The sequence below is a fragment of the Nicotiana tomentosiformis genome, chromosome 8 (genome assembly GCF_000390325.3).
Source record: "Nicotiana tomentosiformis chromosome 8, ASM39032v3, whole genome shotgun sequence".
Lineage (NCBI taxonomy): Eukaryota > Viridiplantae > Streptophyta > Magnoliopsida > Solanales > Solanaceae > Nicotiana > Nicotiana tomentosiformis.
Window position 1 is genome coordinate 33,600,963 of NC_090819.1, and position 16,422 is coordinate 33,617,384.

The 16,422-nt window shown below is 38.9% G+C and overlaps 1 protein-coding gene and 1 non-coding gene across 2 annotated transcripts; one reads left to right on the plus strand and one right to left on the minus strand.

The window, feature by feature from the left end:
• Window positions 1-7,012: 7,012 nt before the first annotated feature.
• Window positions 7,013-8,904, minus strand: LOC138897287 (uncharacterized). Its single transcript, XM_070183251.1, has 5 exons — window positions 8,767-8,904; window positions 8,244-8,412; window positions 7,882-8,087; window positions 7,298-7,788; window positions 7,013-7,184 (listed from the first exon to the last, which is right to left on the minus strand). The coding sequence occupies exons 1-5, from the start codon at window positions 8,902-8,904 to the stop codon at window positions 7,013-7,015; spliced, it is 1,176 nt and encodes a 391-aa protein (XP_070039352.1).
• LOC117277943 (small nucleolar RNA R71) lies at window positions 8,604-8,710 on the plus strand. The gene has a single exon (XR_004508262.1). It is a non-coding gene; the product is annotated as a small nucleolar RNA R71 (small nucleolar RNA).
• Window positions 8,905-16,422: the final 7,518 nt, after the last annotated feature.

Below are 16,422 nucleotides of genomic sequence, written 5' to 3' on the forward strand. Positions count from 1 at the left end.
GGCACATTTAGAGGGACTTTTGGCTAAGTCATCACCTAAGTGGGGCCCACACCCACTAAGGTAAAAGATATCTCAAAATTCACAAAGAGAGATATATTTAATCTTCATAGCAATGTAAATTGCTTCAGCAAACTCATAAAAAATGATAGCAACGCAATTTGCTACAAAATTCATACAAGACTACTTAGCAACATGAGAATTGCGATTCTAAGAGAACACGGTAAATATTTCTCAAGAATATCATATAGATTTTTTCCTACTCCGATCCGCCGTTACGTGTTTCATCACGATTGGCGTGTTTTAGAGGAATTGTCAAGAGAATCGGTTCAGGTATGTTAAGGCTATCCCTCCTTTCATTTCGGCATGATCCATATGATACAACAAAATGAGCAAACGCACAACTTTCACAAATGACTCTATTCTTAGAAGTACTAGTGATGCCTATGTTCTTGATTTCCTATGTGTCTTATTATTATATCTTCTGTTCATGGGTCTCTGAAAAATACGTAGTTGATAAAATTTATTTGAAGGCATATTGATCTCATGACATGCTGAGAAGTCTTATAAACTTACTTCTTATGCATTTCATTTATTTATACATGTACATTGACCCATGACCAGATGGCGTTATATATGCGTATATTATATATATATGGGATATGGGAAAAGGTTACGGCGTTATATATGCACCACCACCTGATTAGCTGGTATACGTAATGATTTCATCCATAGAGGCCGAGATGATATGATGGGATTCCCTCAGAGGCTGGATGATGTTATGAACACATATACCTATGCATGATACGAAAATTTATACGCACATGCATAGCTTTATAAATATTTCAGGATTCACAAAATTATTTAGATTTACAGGTGGATTCCTTTACTCCATGTTTCATTTATGTCTTTTATGGACTGATTTTCATGCCTTACATACTCGGTACATTATTCGTACTAACGTCCCTTTTTCCTGGGGACGCTGTGTTTCATGCCCGCGGGTGCAGGTAGACAAGTTGATGGTTTCCCTTTTTAGGATCCTTGATCAGCGAGAGTTGGTGTGCTCCACTTGATTCAGAGCTGTTATTAGTTTTGGTACGCTACTTTTGTATCTAGATATGGGTACAACGGGGCCCAGTCCCATCCTTTATATAGTTGTACACTCTATTAGAGGTCTGTAGACAGTCATGTATAGTTGGATAGTATGTGGCCTTGTCAGCTTCCAGTTTTTGATATATAGTTGTCTATAGCAGCCTTGTCGGCTTGCCCTACCGTATTCCGCACGTATATGTATATATGTCTTTTGGACATGTTTTTCTCGCGTATGTTATTCACGTGCTTCAGAAGTTTAATGGTAGATGTTATTCATTACCTACCCTTAATTCATGTTTATATCTTAGACGTATGCTTAGGGGTATTCGACAGGTAGGACTCGGGCACTCGTCATGGCCCATCAGTTTGGGTCGTGACATTACTTAAATCAATTCTACGTTGTTTTAACTCATTTTTCACGTCAAAACTAGCCCCTAAAACCTCCTAAATGCTCTCCAAGGTTTCCTCCGTGATTATAGCGTGAAAACCTAATATAAAAAAATGAATCCAACGCTAGAAATTACGTGGTGCTTGCTAGATCGTAGTTCTTCATCTTGTGGCGGTTTTGGAGGGTTCTTCAAAGGTAATTAACCTCATATTTCATATTTTTATTGTTGATTAAGCTAACAAGCAGTCCCTCCTTCATATATATTAGAGTTTCAAGGCGAAATACAAGTATTTACATGTCAACTTGAACACAAAAGTTAATTCAAGAAGAGAGTACAACTCCTATAGTGTTGTGGTGTGATTGAGGGTTGTTGTGAGCTACACCAGCTAGGGATGTCAAGTTGTATCTACTGCCTAAGGTAAGTAAATCATGTTCTTGGTTTTTCTTAAGGTTAATCATGTGTTGGTTAAGTTGTTGGAGAGGAAATCTACAAGACAGTAATTGACATGGCATAAGGAATCATTATCTACAAGATAGTATGTGTGTGTATATATATATATATATATATATATATATATATATATATACTGTTATGGATGGAAACTGTTATAAATAGTTCGATTATGTTATGGATGTTGTTGTTAAGATTATCTATGTGCTAATTAAGCTGATTGAAGAAGATAACATGAGTAATAAGAGGTTGACGATAAAGGTTAAGGTGTTAGGCGTGTGGACTATATTTAACGATTATTCGTATGATGTTTTTGGCTGAAAATGACATGGTAAGAATAAGTATGATGCTATAGATGTTGTAGAAAGATTCATGGAAAAGGAATTGAATTCAAACCATATTTTGTTATTCGTAAATAGAGTTTGCCGCTCAAAATGGTTGTTGAAGTAGTCGGAGAACCTTTGTGAATTATATTGTTGTTGTCTGGGCGGTTTGGTGACTTTTGGTAACATATGGGATGTAGTACAAACATGGGCGGTGATGTAAGTTTTCATGTAGAATATTTATTTCTAAATATGAGAGTTACAACGCTTATATGATGATGATGAAGTCGGTTTACTCATTGTAGACGTAAGAAGATCATATTGAGCTTGCTTGATGATTGGATATAAGATTTCAAAGGTATTTTAAATCTATCCCTTCTTTCCTTTTGGCGTAATCCATATGATACAAAGGAAATGTACAAACACGCAACTTTCACAAATGACTCTATTCATAGAAGTACTAGGGTTGCCTTTTTTCTTGATTACCCATATGTCCTATTATTATATCGTCTGTTCATGGGTCTCAGAAAATACGTAAGTTGATAAATTCTATTTCATGATATTAACCAAAGGCATATTGATCTTATGACATCCCGAGAGATCTTATTGAGTTACTTCTTATGCATTGCATTCATTTAAATATGTACATTAACCCATGACTAGATGGCGTTATATACGCGTATATTATATGTATATGATGTATGGGGAAAGGTTATGGCATTATATATGCACCACCACCTGATCAACTGGTATACGTTGATGATTTCGCCCACAGAGGCCGAGATGATATGATAGGATGCCCTCAAAGCCTTGATAATGTTATGTACGCATATACCTATGCATAATATGACATTTATACACATATGCAGGACATTATAAATGTTTCATGATCCATAGAGCTATTCAGACTTACAGGTTGAGTTCTTTACTCCATATTTCTTTTATGTCTTTTATATAATGATTTTCATGCTTTACATACTCGGTTCATTATTTGTACTAACGTCCCTTTTGCATGGGGATGATGCATTTCATGCCCGCAGGTCCCGCTAGACAGATGGACAGTCCTCCTAGTAGGCTATCAGCTTAGCAAAGGTGTTGGTGCACTCCACTTGCTCCGGAGTTGCCTATTTGGTCAGTATGCTTTGGACATGTATTGATTGGTATGGCGGGGCTCTGTCCCGACCTTTATGACATTTATGTACTCTTAGAGGCTTGTAGATAGATGTCATATTTATGGATGATTTTATGGCCTTGTCAGCCTATGTTTTAAGTGTACAAATGATCGTTTCGATTCTATAGGCCCGTATGTCACATGTATAAGTTTGTATATCGTGTTATGTCATCCTATATCGAGTATTCTCTTATGTTTTATTTTGGTTATCTCATGACATCCTTTCAGGCTAATTTACCCATAATAGTATGATAAGAAGGATATGTTACGTTGGTACTCGGTTGAGTTACGTACCAGGAGCCCGTTGCGTCCCTTCTGTTTAGGTCGTGACAGCCAAATATGATAGACATCCCTTCTTGACCACATGCCGAGCCTTCACATAAGAAATAACTGCTAGTAGAATGGCCAAGATTTCCTCTCCACTCTAATTGAGGCAACCCCGGCATGGCTAAGGTCACCATCTTGGCGTGACTATCCAAAGTAGCGTGATAAGGTGACAGCCAATTGACAAGCTCAAAACATACACTTAATTATGCTCGCTGGTCAAAGATAGTATAATATAATATAATATCGTATCCACAGGGATTGGAGTTAAACAGTGATTTCGTAGTTTCTAGCTTGATTGCTATTCAGGAAAATCAACAATTGAGATTTATAAGATGTTTAACTAAAATTAACTTGGAATCTAAAGCTATTGACTAATGACAATCACAACATGGAACAAGGAAATAAGTTATCAATGGGAGAAACTAGGGGTTGATATGATAGGTACAAGATAATTATTTGGGATCTAAATCTAGATAATTCACTTCTAATGTTGAAGTGAGTCTCTCGAATTCACTCAATTATTAGTTCAAATGTTTAGTAAAAACTCCTCTCTCTATTAAATCTTAACCTCACGAGATGGACCAATTTTAAGCACGCGAAGATATGCAAGAATGCGTAGTGGATTGGTCTTTAGGAAAAACTCTTTCGATTATTCTCCTAACTAGGTTTAATCAGTAATTCAACTCACCTCTTTCGAATACTAAGAAGAATCAATGAGCTCAACCAATAATATAATGCAAAGATATCACAGGTTATGCCTCTCTCGATTACATGAACAAGTGAATATAGATGCAACAGTTAAATCATCCAAAAACGCTTTAATACATAAAACTAGAGTTATAATCTACAAACAATCATCAATATTCCAAATCCATCAAACCCTAGGAAAATGTAAATTCAATCCAAACTCGGGTCTTGAGTGAGGGAGGAATGATAAAATCCTTGTGCTCGTGTTCTTCCAACTCCTCCTTAGCTTCCTTAGGTCTAAAGTATGTCCAAAATATAGAAAATAACGTTTTTCTATGTATTTATACCAAGTAGGGTTGGGCCAAAATGAAATCACCCTTTCCTAGCCGAAATAGGAAAACTTGCAAACTTAATGCTTTTCATGCGTCGCACTATGCGTAGCAGGATGCGTCGCATTAGTGCTTTTTCTTGTCAGACCACAGAAACCCAACCTCTGAACTTTGTCAATTCCTAACACAAAATTACACTATTGCGTCGCCTAATGCGTTGTACTAATGTATTTCCAGTTGTTGTTTCTTCCTTAATTTTTGACGTCCAGAAGTGATACTCGACCCCCGAACACGATCCCGGCTTAATCCCTCGGGATTTTACTCAGACTTCAAAGCTCCAAAGAGCTCGAATTAGTTCCACAACATCTACATAACTCAGAATCACTCCTACAAGGCATAAAACACACAATAAGTGCAAAACACTAGCAATTAAAGCTCAAAACAAATAAAGTGCGGTAAATTAGATTGCAATAAGCGACTAAAACACGAGATTATAAATTACCATCAACACCCCCCACTTAAACCATTGCTCGTCCTCGAGCAATCAGACTACACTTCATATAGGCACGACATTTTTAAAGAACTTTCTTATCTCATTATCCCAAAAATATTTAAAACAGATTAAGCACAATACCGTAAGATCCTCGCCTCAAGATTTGACTCACAAGCACCAGACATTATTTATAACCCGCTCAATTACTCTAACACAGAAGTACCTTTCCTTCGTAAATTAAGTGCCCTCACACAAGAATAGAGAGTAGTTCCACACACAATAGAATTTAAGAACAATTAGGAACTCAAGATAGAAAGAATTCACTAACTCTTAGTAACAACATTCATAGGCTTGCCCGTAGTGTACTACTCCACTATTTGAGCTCATTCAGTCAAGGATCAAGTATGACTTTATTTTATTGTAATGTAGGTTGCGGGATGGGTAGGATACAATTGGATATAAGAGTGACTACAACTTCCTAAGCACTTTAATACATATACATTAACAATTCAAAACCCCACACTTATGGCAAACCAAAACTCCACCTTCACAATCAATATACATTAACTCCCTACTTCTTTAAGCACAATTACATCAAGAGTCACCACTATCAAAGAATATTTTGCACAACAATTGTTTTTTTTTCTTTTTCAATTCAAGTGGCTCTTACTTTTTCAAAACAATGCACTTTTCTCCTTATTTCATTAGTTCTACTAAAAAGCCAAACCAACCACCCCACATTTCAACTTTAACAAAGTTCATAACAAATTCAAGTGCTCACGAGAGGCACAAGGTTCAAATGGATAGTCAATTCAAACAAATGGGAAAGGCTTGTAATGTGGTTGCTACATAAACAAGATTAATGGATCAATGGTGTGAACTAAGATACATAACAATTAGCTGAGCCAAAGCTTATAACTGGATCAACAAAGAAATGCCTAAATCACTTCCAAGACTGAACAAAACAACCATTTCGCTTTGTAAACACACGGGGCAAGTTCTAGGCATCAAATACAATGCACAAAATACACAAAACCTCTCACACACATGGCACATAACTCACTCAAGATTGGACTATCAAGACACTCTAGTCAAAACGGTTAAGCAATGTTAAGATCAAACAATTTAAGGTATTTGTACAAGAGTCAAAAACTGAGCCTAAGCGTCACAACTAAAGCACTCACTATTCTCAAGGCATAATAAAGTCAAGAGATATTGCCTTGAATTCAAACCATAGCACAAGGTTTCCTACTTCTAACAAAAATAAAAACTAACTACACCCGGTTCAAACAAAAACCCTTGGAAAAGAACCGTGGCATAAAGAAAAACCAAGGGGGAACTATTACAGTACCTAATTTTTTTTTTGTCTTTTTCTTTTGACTTTAATCCCTCAAGAAACATGTCTAATGATATCCATCGTCGGGACAAATCAATAATTTAAATCTTTTATGATTTTTTTCAATTTTTTCTATCTCCAACTAACACATATACATACAACATACAATTATCCCCTACCCCACACTTTAAGTTGTGGCATGTCCCCATGGCACATAATTAAAAAGCATAAGGTAAAGGAAACTTCCCTAAACATCTACTTGGGATCTGAGTCGAAGTCGGCTCCATTTCTCGCCTTCAGACTAATACGCAAATCCATGCCGATAACTTTTTCTCAGCCTTTTTGGGGTACACCCAACACTTATATTTCTCACTCAGTGCAACCTTCTCTTTTGAGCCCTCCACTTTCCACTTAACACTCACACATGGTTTTTTTGTGCCCCCTTAGCTACATTCATATCAAAAGTCACCGTCTTCTCACCCACTCTAAGCATGAGTTTCCTCTCGTGTATATCCAATATAGCTCTACCCGTCGCTAAGAATGGTCTTTCCATGATGAGGGGGCCTTCTTGATCTCCTCCATATTCACCACTATAAAATCCACATGAAATATGAACTTATCCACCCTAACTAACACATCTTCCACTATTTCCTAGGGTATTAAAGTTGGTTAGTCCGCCAGCTGTAAAGATATTGGCACCAACCTTATCTCTCCAATCTCCTTCCCCAGTTTCCTGTAAATAGATAGAGGCATTAAATTAATTAAGACACCAGAATTACATAATGATTTATCAAAACGAATAGTTCCTACAGAGAAAGGTATAGTAAAACTCTCTAGATCTCCACACTTTTGTGGGAGTTTATTTTGTAAAATCGCATTGCAATGCTCTGTGAGCTTTACCACCAAGGTCTCCTCGATTTTCATTTTCTTTATAAGGATCTCCTTCAAGAATTTGACATAAACATGCATTTGTGAGAGCACTTCTATAAATGGTAAGTTTACATGAACCCATTTTAGCACATCCAGAAATCTCGCAAACTGCTTGTCCATCTTTTCTTTATATAGCTTTTGAGTGAAAGGTAAAGCAGGCATATGCTCCCTCTTCTCAGGTTCCTCCCTTCTCAATTTTTCTTCCTTCTTCTTCTTCTCAATTTTCATTGGGCCTTTCTTCTTCTTGTCATCATCACTTTTCAGCTGCTCCCCACTTTATTTTGCAATTATCACATCATTTTGGATTGAGTTGGGATCCTTCAACACTTGCCTACTTTTCAATGTCACAACATTCACTATTTCTTTGGGATTTCTCTCAGTATCATCGGGGAGAGTTCGTGGAATCCTCCCAGACAATAGAATGGCTAGCCGCCCAAACTGTCTTTCCAAGTTTTGAAAACTAGTACCTATTTCTTTAATAGCTGCTCCATGTTCCCGTATAGCTGCGCTATGAGTTTCAAGCCTCTTATTAGTTTTCAGAATGAAGGCCTTCATGAGATCTTCTATGCCAGATTGAATGGGTTATTGACGCTGATGTTGCTGCCTTTGCTGATTTTGGAATGTTGGAGCTCCTTGTCCCTAGGGTCTAGAGTTATTTTGTTTCCATGCATTCACTGTACCCCCAGGTTAACTCCATGAAAAGCTGGGGTGCCTCTGACCCATTGCATTAAAATTGTAGTTTCCCACAGCATTCAGTTCCTCCGTTGAGGCTTGACACTCATGAGTAGGGTGTCCTCTTCCACATATATCACAAGCTGTGTGACGCTCACTTTGTATCCAGCCTAAGGTCAGCTTCCTTATCTCTTTGGCCATAACATCAAGTTGTACCTGCACAGATGTGTTAGCATCAACCTGGTGAACACTAGTTGATCTTTTTCTTTCCTCTCTCTCAGAGGGCCATTGTAACTATCTCCTCTAGAGTCTTCTTTATCAATGGGCCTTCAGCTGCATTGCTCAATGTTCTACGTGAGGCCGGTGTCAATCCATCCCAAAAGTACTGGAGTTGTATCCAGAGTTCAATTCCGCTGTGTTGACACTTTTTAACAATCTCCTTAAACCTCTCCCATGCTTAAAAAACAATTTCATTCTATTTCTAGCAGAAGTTATGGATTTCTCTTCTAAGCTTACCCGTCTTAGTTGAGGAAAAATATTTATCAAGGAATTTTCTTGTCATCTCCTCACTTGTTCTAATTCATCCCGTGGGTAAGCTTCGAAGCCACTTGCATCATCTTTAAGAGAAAAAGGGAATGCCCTTAGATACGCTGTATCTTGCGACACACCATTGCATTGAACGGTGTTCATAATCTCCTCGAAGTCCATTAGATGTGTGTTTGGGTCTTCGTTTGGCTTCCCTATGAAGACACATCAATTCTTAAGGGTTCGAAGCAACCCTTGCTTTAACTCGAAATTATTTGCTGTAATTGGGGGTGGTTTAACACTTGATAAACCTTGATTGTAGACCGGTCTTGCATAATCGCCAAATGGTTTCCCTGTCATGGGAGAAATATTTCCGAACTGGTATGTACCCAAAGGTTAATTTTGAGCAATTTTATGACCCCTCTCTTCTTCGTAGACAATTTGTGCATCTCTAATAGCTGCTTCTTCTACATCATGTATAGCCTGTTCTCATCGTTGGGCTACTTCTCTCGTAGCCAAATCTACATCATCATCACTGTTTCCAGTCATATCTTCTTTGGTTGAGAATTGCCCAACCTTTTCTAATGTATCGGTGATATTGCATTCCTTCCTCAGCTGTCGCAGTTGTTTTACAATTTTTGGCTGGTATGGTAGCACTTCCTTCACAAAAGCTCAAGTCATGCACCAATCTAACATGTAACCTGCGCACAGTCAAAGAACACCAAATGTAAAAAGGAAAAAATAAAATAAAATAAAAATTCCTGAATTAGAACTACAAACTATTTCAAACACTATTAATTGCCAATCCCCAGCAACGACCCCAAAATTTGACGAGCTCGAAACACACTCTTAAATTATGCTCGCTAGTCAAAGATAGTATAGTATAATGTCGTATCCATTAAATGATATTTTTGTATTTTCTATCTTGATTTCTATCCAGGAGAATCAACAATTTAGATTTATAAGATGTCTAACTAAAATTAACTAAGAATCTAAATCTACTGCCTAATGACAATCACAACAAGGAACAAGCAAAGAAGTTATCAATAGGAGGAAATAGGGGTTGATAGGATAGGTGCAAGATAATTGTTCGAGATCTAACTCTAGATAATTCACTTTTAAAGTTTAAGTGAGTCTCTCGAATTCATTCATTTATTAGTTCAAACGTTCAGTTAAAACTGCTCTCTCGATTAATTTTTAACCTCACAAGATGAACAAATTTTAAGCACATGAAGATATGCAAGAATGCGTAGTGGATTCGTCTTTAGGAAAACCTCTTTCGATTATTCTCCTAACTAGGTTTAATCAACAATTCAACTAGCCTCCTTCGATTACTAAGAAAAATTAATGAACTCAATCAACAATATAATGCAAAGATATCACAAGTTATGCCTCTCTCGATTACATGAACAAGTGAATATAGATGCAACAGTTAAATCATCCAAAAATGCTTCAATACATAAAACTAGAGTTATAATCCACAAAAAATAATCAATACACCAAATCCATCAAACCCAAAAGAGAACTACTCGATAGATATGGAGAAATTAATCACAGATAAAAAAAATTAAATTATAGAAAAATATAAATTCAATCCAAACTCGGGTCTTGATTGAGGAAGGAATGATGAAATCCTGGTGCTCATGTTCTTCCAACTCCTCCTTATCTTCCTTATGTCTAAAGTATGTCCAAAATCCAAAAAATAATGTTTTTCTATGTATTTATACCAAGTAAGGTTACACCCAAACGAAATCACCCTTTTATAGCTAAAATAGGAAAACTTGCAAACTTAATGCTCTTCATGTGTTACACTATGCGTAGCAGGGTGCGTCACATTAGTTCTTTTTTCTTGTCAGACCACACAAACCCAGCCTCTGAACATTGTCAATTCCTGACACAAAATTACATTGATGCGTCACCCAGTGCATCGCACTAGTGCATTTCTTCAGTTGTTGCTTCTTCCTTGATTTTTGACGTCCAGAAGTGATCCTCGACCACCGAACACGATCCCGGTTTAATCCCTTGTGCTTTTACTCAGACTTCAAATCTCCAAATAGCTCGAATTAGTTTCATAACATCTACATAACTCGGAATCACTCCTACAAGGCATAAAACACACAATAAGTGCAAAACACTAGCAATTAAAGCTCAAAACAAGTAAAGTGCAGTAAATTAGAGTGTAATAAGCGACTAAAACACGAGATTATAGCCTACCATCACCCATCCATGCCAAAAATAACATCAATGTCCACCATATCAAGAATAAGTAGATCTACACAAGTCTTAAGGCTCCTGATAGAAACCACACAAGAGTGATAAACACGATTTACAACAATAGAATCTCCAACAAGCGTGGACACAAATACAAGATCACTCAAAGAATCACGAGGCAAAACTAGAATTGAAGCAAAATAGGATGATGTATATGCATAAGTAGGCCAGATCAAACAGAACTGAGGCATCTATTTCAAAAATTAGAACAATACCTGTGATGACACCGTCAGATGACTCTACCTCAGGTCTAGCTGAAAATGCATAAAAATGAGGCTGGGCCCTACTACTCTAACCTCTGCCTCTCAGACGGCCTTTAGCTGGCTGACCTCCAACTCTAATGGCCTAACCTCCTCCTCTAACAGCCTGGCCCTCACCTCTAGCTGGCTGGGTGGGCGGTAGAGCAACCAGTGCCGGATCCATGGCATGTGAACCATGTTGTGGCATGTCACTCTTTGACCTAGGAAAAAATCTCGCGATATGCCTCGGATCTCCACAAGTATAACAAGTCATCGACTGTTGTGACTGCTGACTATGGAACTGGCCCTGTCGACCTGGATAACCACCCTAATAACTCTGGATCAGAGGAGCACGAATAGAAGCTGAACGTTCACTATAGGCTAGCTGCTCAAGATGAGACCCATAAGAACCATGACTACTCGAAGCAGCATGGGATGCCTGAAGCGCTGACTGAATCGGCCTGGGAGGATAGCCTCTACCAAATGAACACCTGCCTCCAGACAACGCACCATTGAAACTACCAAAATGATGAGGCCTCTTCTTAGATACCGCCCCCAATCCTGACCACGAACAATCTCGATCCATCTAGAAATCTCTATGACCCTTTGAAAAGAAATATCATCTCCAGTCTCCTTGGCCATCTGTAGCCTGATACTAAAAGTAAGTCCATCCATGAATCTCCTCACTTTTTACCTCTCTCTAAGGAGTAAGATAACTACATAGCGAGCTAGGTCCACAAATAGGGTCTCATATTAGGCAACATTCATGCTACTACTGAAGCCTCTCGAACTGTCTGCGGTACTCCAAAAAAGCTACAAAAATTGATCCCATTTGAGGGGAAGCAAACCTGCTGATCTACCTCGCTCATAATCCTACCACTATCTCTTGGTAAAATCGGTCATCTGAAACACTCCAAAGTCTACTCCATTGGTCGCAACAACGGTCAAAATATTCATGTGGGTCCTCAAAAGGTGCACCAGTGAAGTGAATAAGGAAGAGCTTTGTGAACTTATACAACCTCAACAATCCCTCATAAGACATCACGGGCCTCTCCCCGGTCTGTGTAGTAACAATAGGCTGATATATGGGAGATATCTACTCCGGAGTGTGAGTAGCAGGAGTTTGTTCTCCTCCCCCAGCCTAAGAGACGGCTAGTTCACCGAAATGCGTGGGTCTGGGCCACACTCTCCATATGGCCCACCAAGCTGACTAGAGCATCCTGAAGTAGGTGAGTGGCAATAAATCCCTCTGGGACCTAAGCGGGTCCGACTGGGACAATCTGAGCATGGATCTTCTCCTTATGATCAATCTAAGGTTGCACAGTGGGTGCTGTTGTACATGCTCTAGGCTGAGCTCTACCTCTGTGTCACGATCAAAAATCCCAAGATGTCGTGGTGGTACCTAAGGCAAGCCAACAATCATAAAACAATTATACATTTGAATAAAACATGTTTTAATAAAAAAAATAGAAGAAAATCTTATAAATAACTGATATAAATAACTAAAATGCTACTACAACCACCCCAAAAACTAGTGTCAATGAGTACATAAGCACTACTAAGTATCGACATAAACTAAAACTCTAGTACAATTGTTAGAGAAATAGAACAGTACATGAGATCATAAAAGGAAAAAGAGTCAAGGTATGCGGAATCCATAAGAGCTACCTTGAAGTCTCCAAACAAGTACCGGCAAACAATCTAGAAATCACCTCGTCCAGATGTACATGGACCTGCACACGAAGTGAAGAGTGTAGTATGAGTATAACCGATCCAATGTACTCAATAAGTAACAAGACTAACCTTGGGCTGAAAGCAGTGACAAGCTCAGAAGGATACAGTCAGAACCAATATAATGATAAAGCAAGAAAGATAATGATAGTGACAGCAAATAACTTAGAGAAATTTCTAAATTCAGCTTGTTCATGGTGCGGAAATTAGACATGCTTTCAAGTTCACAATTAGAGACCAACCCTGATAATAACATGTCAACTATAGCTGGCATGGGGAATGGTACATCTTTGTGCCTACATATCAAATATGCATGTCAAATGTAAGGTATCACAGTAATATTTCCAAGTACTCACACTCTCAGAGTTCTCAATTTGTCTAACTCATATACCCACTCATCACACACACAATCACTCAGCATTGTACGGGTGCCCGACACCAATGCCCCTCACCAAAGTACGTGTATATATCATAGTGCTTGCGCTCACTGCTGGTATGTCAGACTTCAGTGGGCTGCCCAAGCGCTAATATAAAGCCTATAAGGCCTGCTGCGTCATGCAGCCCGGTCCACAATAATAGATAAGCCAATAAGGCTTGCTGCGACATGCAACCCGATTCACAATATCAATCTAAACACGAATCTCAGGCCCACCTCAGTCATCAATCTCTCAAGTCTCAAAGGCTTACAAATATCGTGCCACTCAGCCCCAAACAATGATAACATGTGATGTAATAGTGAATGATAACAGAGACTGAGATATGATATGCAAATGAAGAATCGTGACTGAGAACATAATGGCAGTTTAAGCAAATAACTCAAAATAACATAAATAAGCATATAGCCTAGGCATAATTTCTAGCATGAATCACACGTCAATTACTCTACCACGTAGGAATTACACGAAAAAAACAAGACTTGATATCAATACAGTAAAAAAACTCCACCCGGATCACGGTTACAATGGGGCACGACCACCCGCCTGTCACCTAGCAAGTTCATCAGCTTAACACAACACGAATAACATATTTTCCAGGGATAAATACACTCAATTCCAAGTTTAGAAATGTTACTTACCTCGAAGTGCACGAGTCAATGCTCCAACAAACCCTTGCCATGCGAATCGGTCTTCGGACGACTCAAATCTAGCCAAAAAACAACTTACTATAATCAATACAAACTTATAGGAATTGATTCCTTATGATAAAGCTAAGATCTTTAACAAAACTCAAAAAGTCAACCCCAAAATATCAATCCCAAGCCCGCAACTTGGAACCCAACAAAATTCACAAAATCCAAAAACACATTCAATAACAATGGGTAAACAGTATTTATCAATAAAAGGGATGAATCTTCAGTTACGTCTTAGATTATAGTAAAATCCCTCTCAAAACTCGCCGATAGCCGAGCTCCACAATTCCAAAATGAGAAAAATGCCAAAACCTTCGACATTTATGTTCTTTCTAGCAAAACTGCACCTGCGGTCCAATTCCTCGCTTCTGTGAAATCGCTTTTGTGGTCACATGTCCGCATCTGCAAAACTTACTTAACTCCCAACCAAGCGCACCTTTGCGCACCTACGAGACTGCTTCGGTGGTCCTTCCCGTGTTCCTGCACTTTTGCACCTACGGAGAATCTCCGCTTTTATGACTCCAGCCTCACCTGACCAATCTCTGGTTCTGCGACCAGCTGCCTGCACCTGTGAAACTTTCCACCTCCAACCCAAAACCGGCTTTGCGACCCCATTGCCGCTTTTGCAGTCTCTCACCTGCAGCAAAAACAACGTAGGTGCGATCACACCAAAGTTTTAAGCTCCAGCAATCCTTAAGTCCAATACTCACTCCGATTTCAACCCGAATCAAACCCGAGGCCCCCAGCACCCCATGCAAACATACCAACACATCCTAAAACATGTTACGAACTTATTTGAAGCCTCAAATTAGATCAAACAACATGAAAAACACGAATCGCACCCCCCAATTAAAGCCTTACGAAACTAATGAATTTCCAACTCCTAAAACCATGACCTATCAATCCATCTTCGATTGACCTCAAATTTTCACACAAATTATAAATGAAACAATAGGCCTATTCCAACTCTTAGAACCAAAATATGATTCCGGTATCAACAAAGTCAACTCTCGGTCAAACCACTCAGCCTTCCAAGCCTTCAACTTCCAACTTTCACTAATTTAAGCCAAAATGACCTACGGACCCCCAAATCAATATCTGGACATACACCCTAGTCCAAAATCACCATAAAAAGCTATCAGACCCATCAAAATTCCATTGCAGAGTCGTCTACACAAAATTCAAACCCTAGTCAACTCTTTCAGCTTAAGTTTCCAACCTACAAACCCTGAACTGATGGAGCACGAGATGAACTCTAAGCTTGGAGAGCATTAAAAGATGACAGGCCCGGACGAGCACTGTACAAACCATGGCTAGATGATGCACCACAATGAACTGAAATGAGCCATCAAAGCTAGCCTATAAGGACGACCCCTATTGTAATGGGACTGTCCCCCAAATGAGGCACTACTAAAACCACCTGAACCACGAGGCCTCTTTGCCTCCCGCTCCTCATGCTCCTAATAGTGAAACAGCTCTATCTAGCAATATCAACCACCTTGTCAAAACTCGGACCAGTCGCCACCTCCAGAGCAATAATGAAGAGTAATCCATAGTTAAGGCCATCAATGAACCTCCTAATATTCTCCCTCTCAATGGGAACTAACTATACCACGTGACTAAGCAACTCTGCAAACCAGATCTCATACTGAGTCACTATCATACCCTCCTAGCATAGCTGCTCAAACTACCTAAGCAACTCCTCTTAGCGAGTTTGTGAGATAAACTTCTCTAAGAAGAGAACCGAGAAATCATGCAATGTAAGCGGTGCTGCATTGGCTGGCCTGCCCAACTCATAGTCCTCCCACCATATGTAGGCTTCCCCTGTTAGCTGAAAACTAGTAAATGAAACTCCACTAGTCTCCAAAATACCCGTTGTGTGAACGATTCGCTGACACTTGTCTATGAAATCCTGAGAATCCTCTAAGACAACCCCACTAAACTCTAGAGTCTTTGTCACGCCCCAAAGCCGAGGAGTGCGACCGGTGCTCAACCGTGTGAACCCGACCGAGAAAGCCTTTTAGATTTCATTCTACCCAAACTCATCCACGAATGGAGATAATACATATTTTCATTAATTAGTCAAAATGGTGTTCACGTCTACAATATCAAGTCATTTCCAATAGCTTCATAATTTTTAAAGTCTCAAATAGACAAGTAATACAACCACAACATAACATACTTTATCTTCCCCAGCACTAATAGACAACCCACACTATGTCTACGGAGCCTCTATAGATAAAGAAGAGTACAATTATAATATCGGCAATAAGGCCCGGCTATACCTCAACCATAATACATAAAGAACAAAAGCTTCATGACCTCGGAATG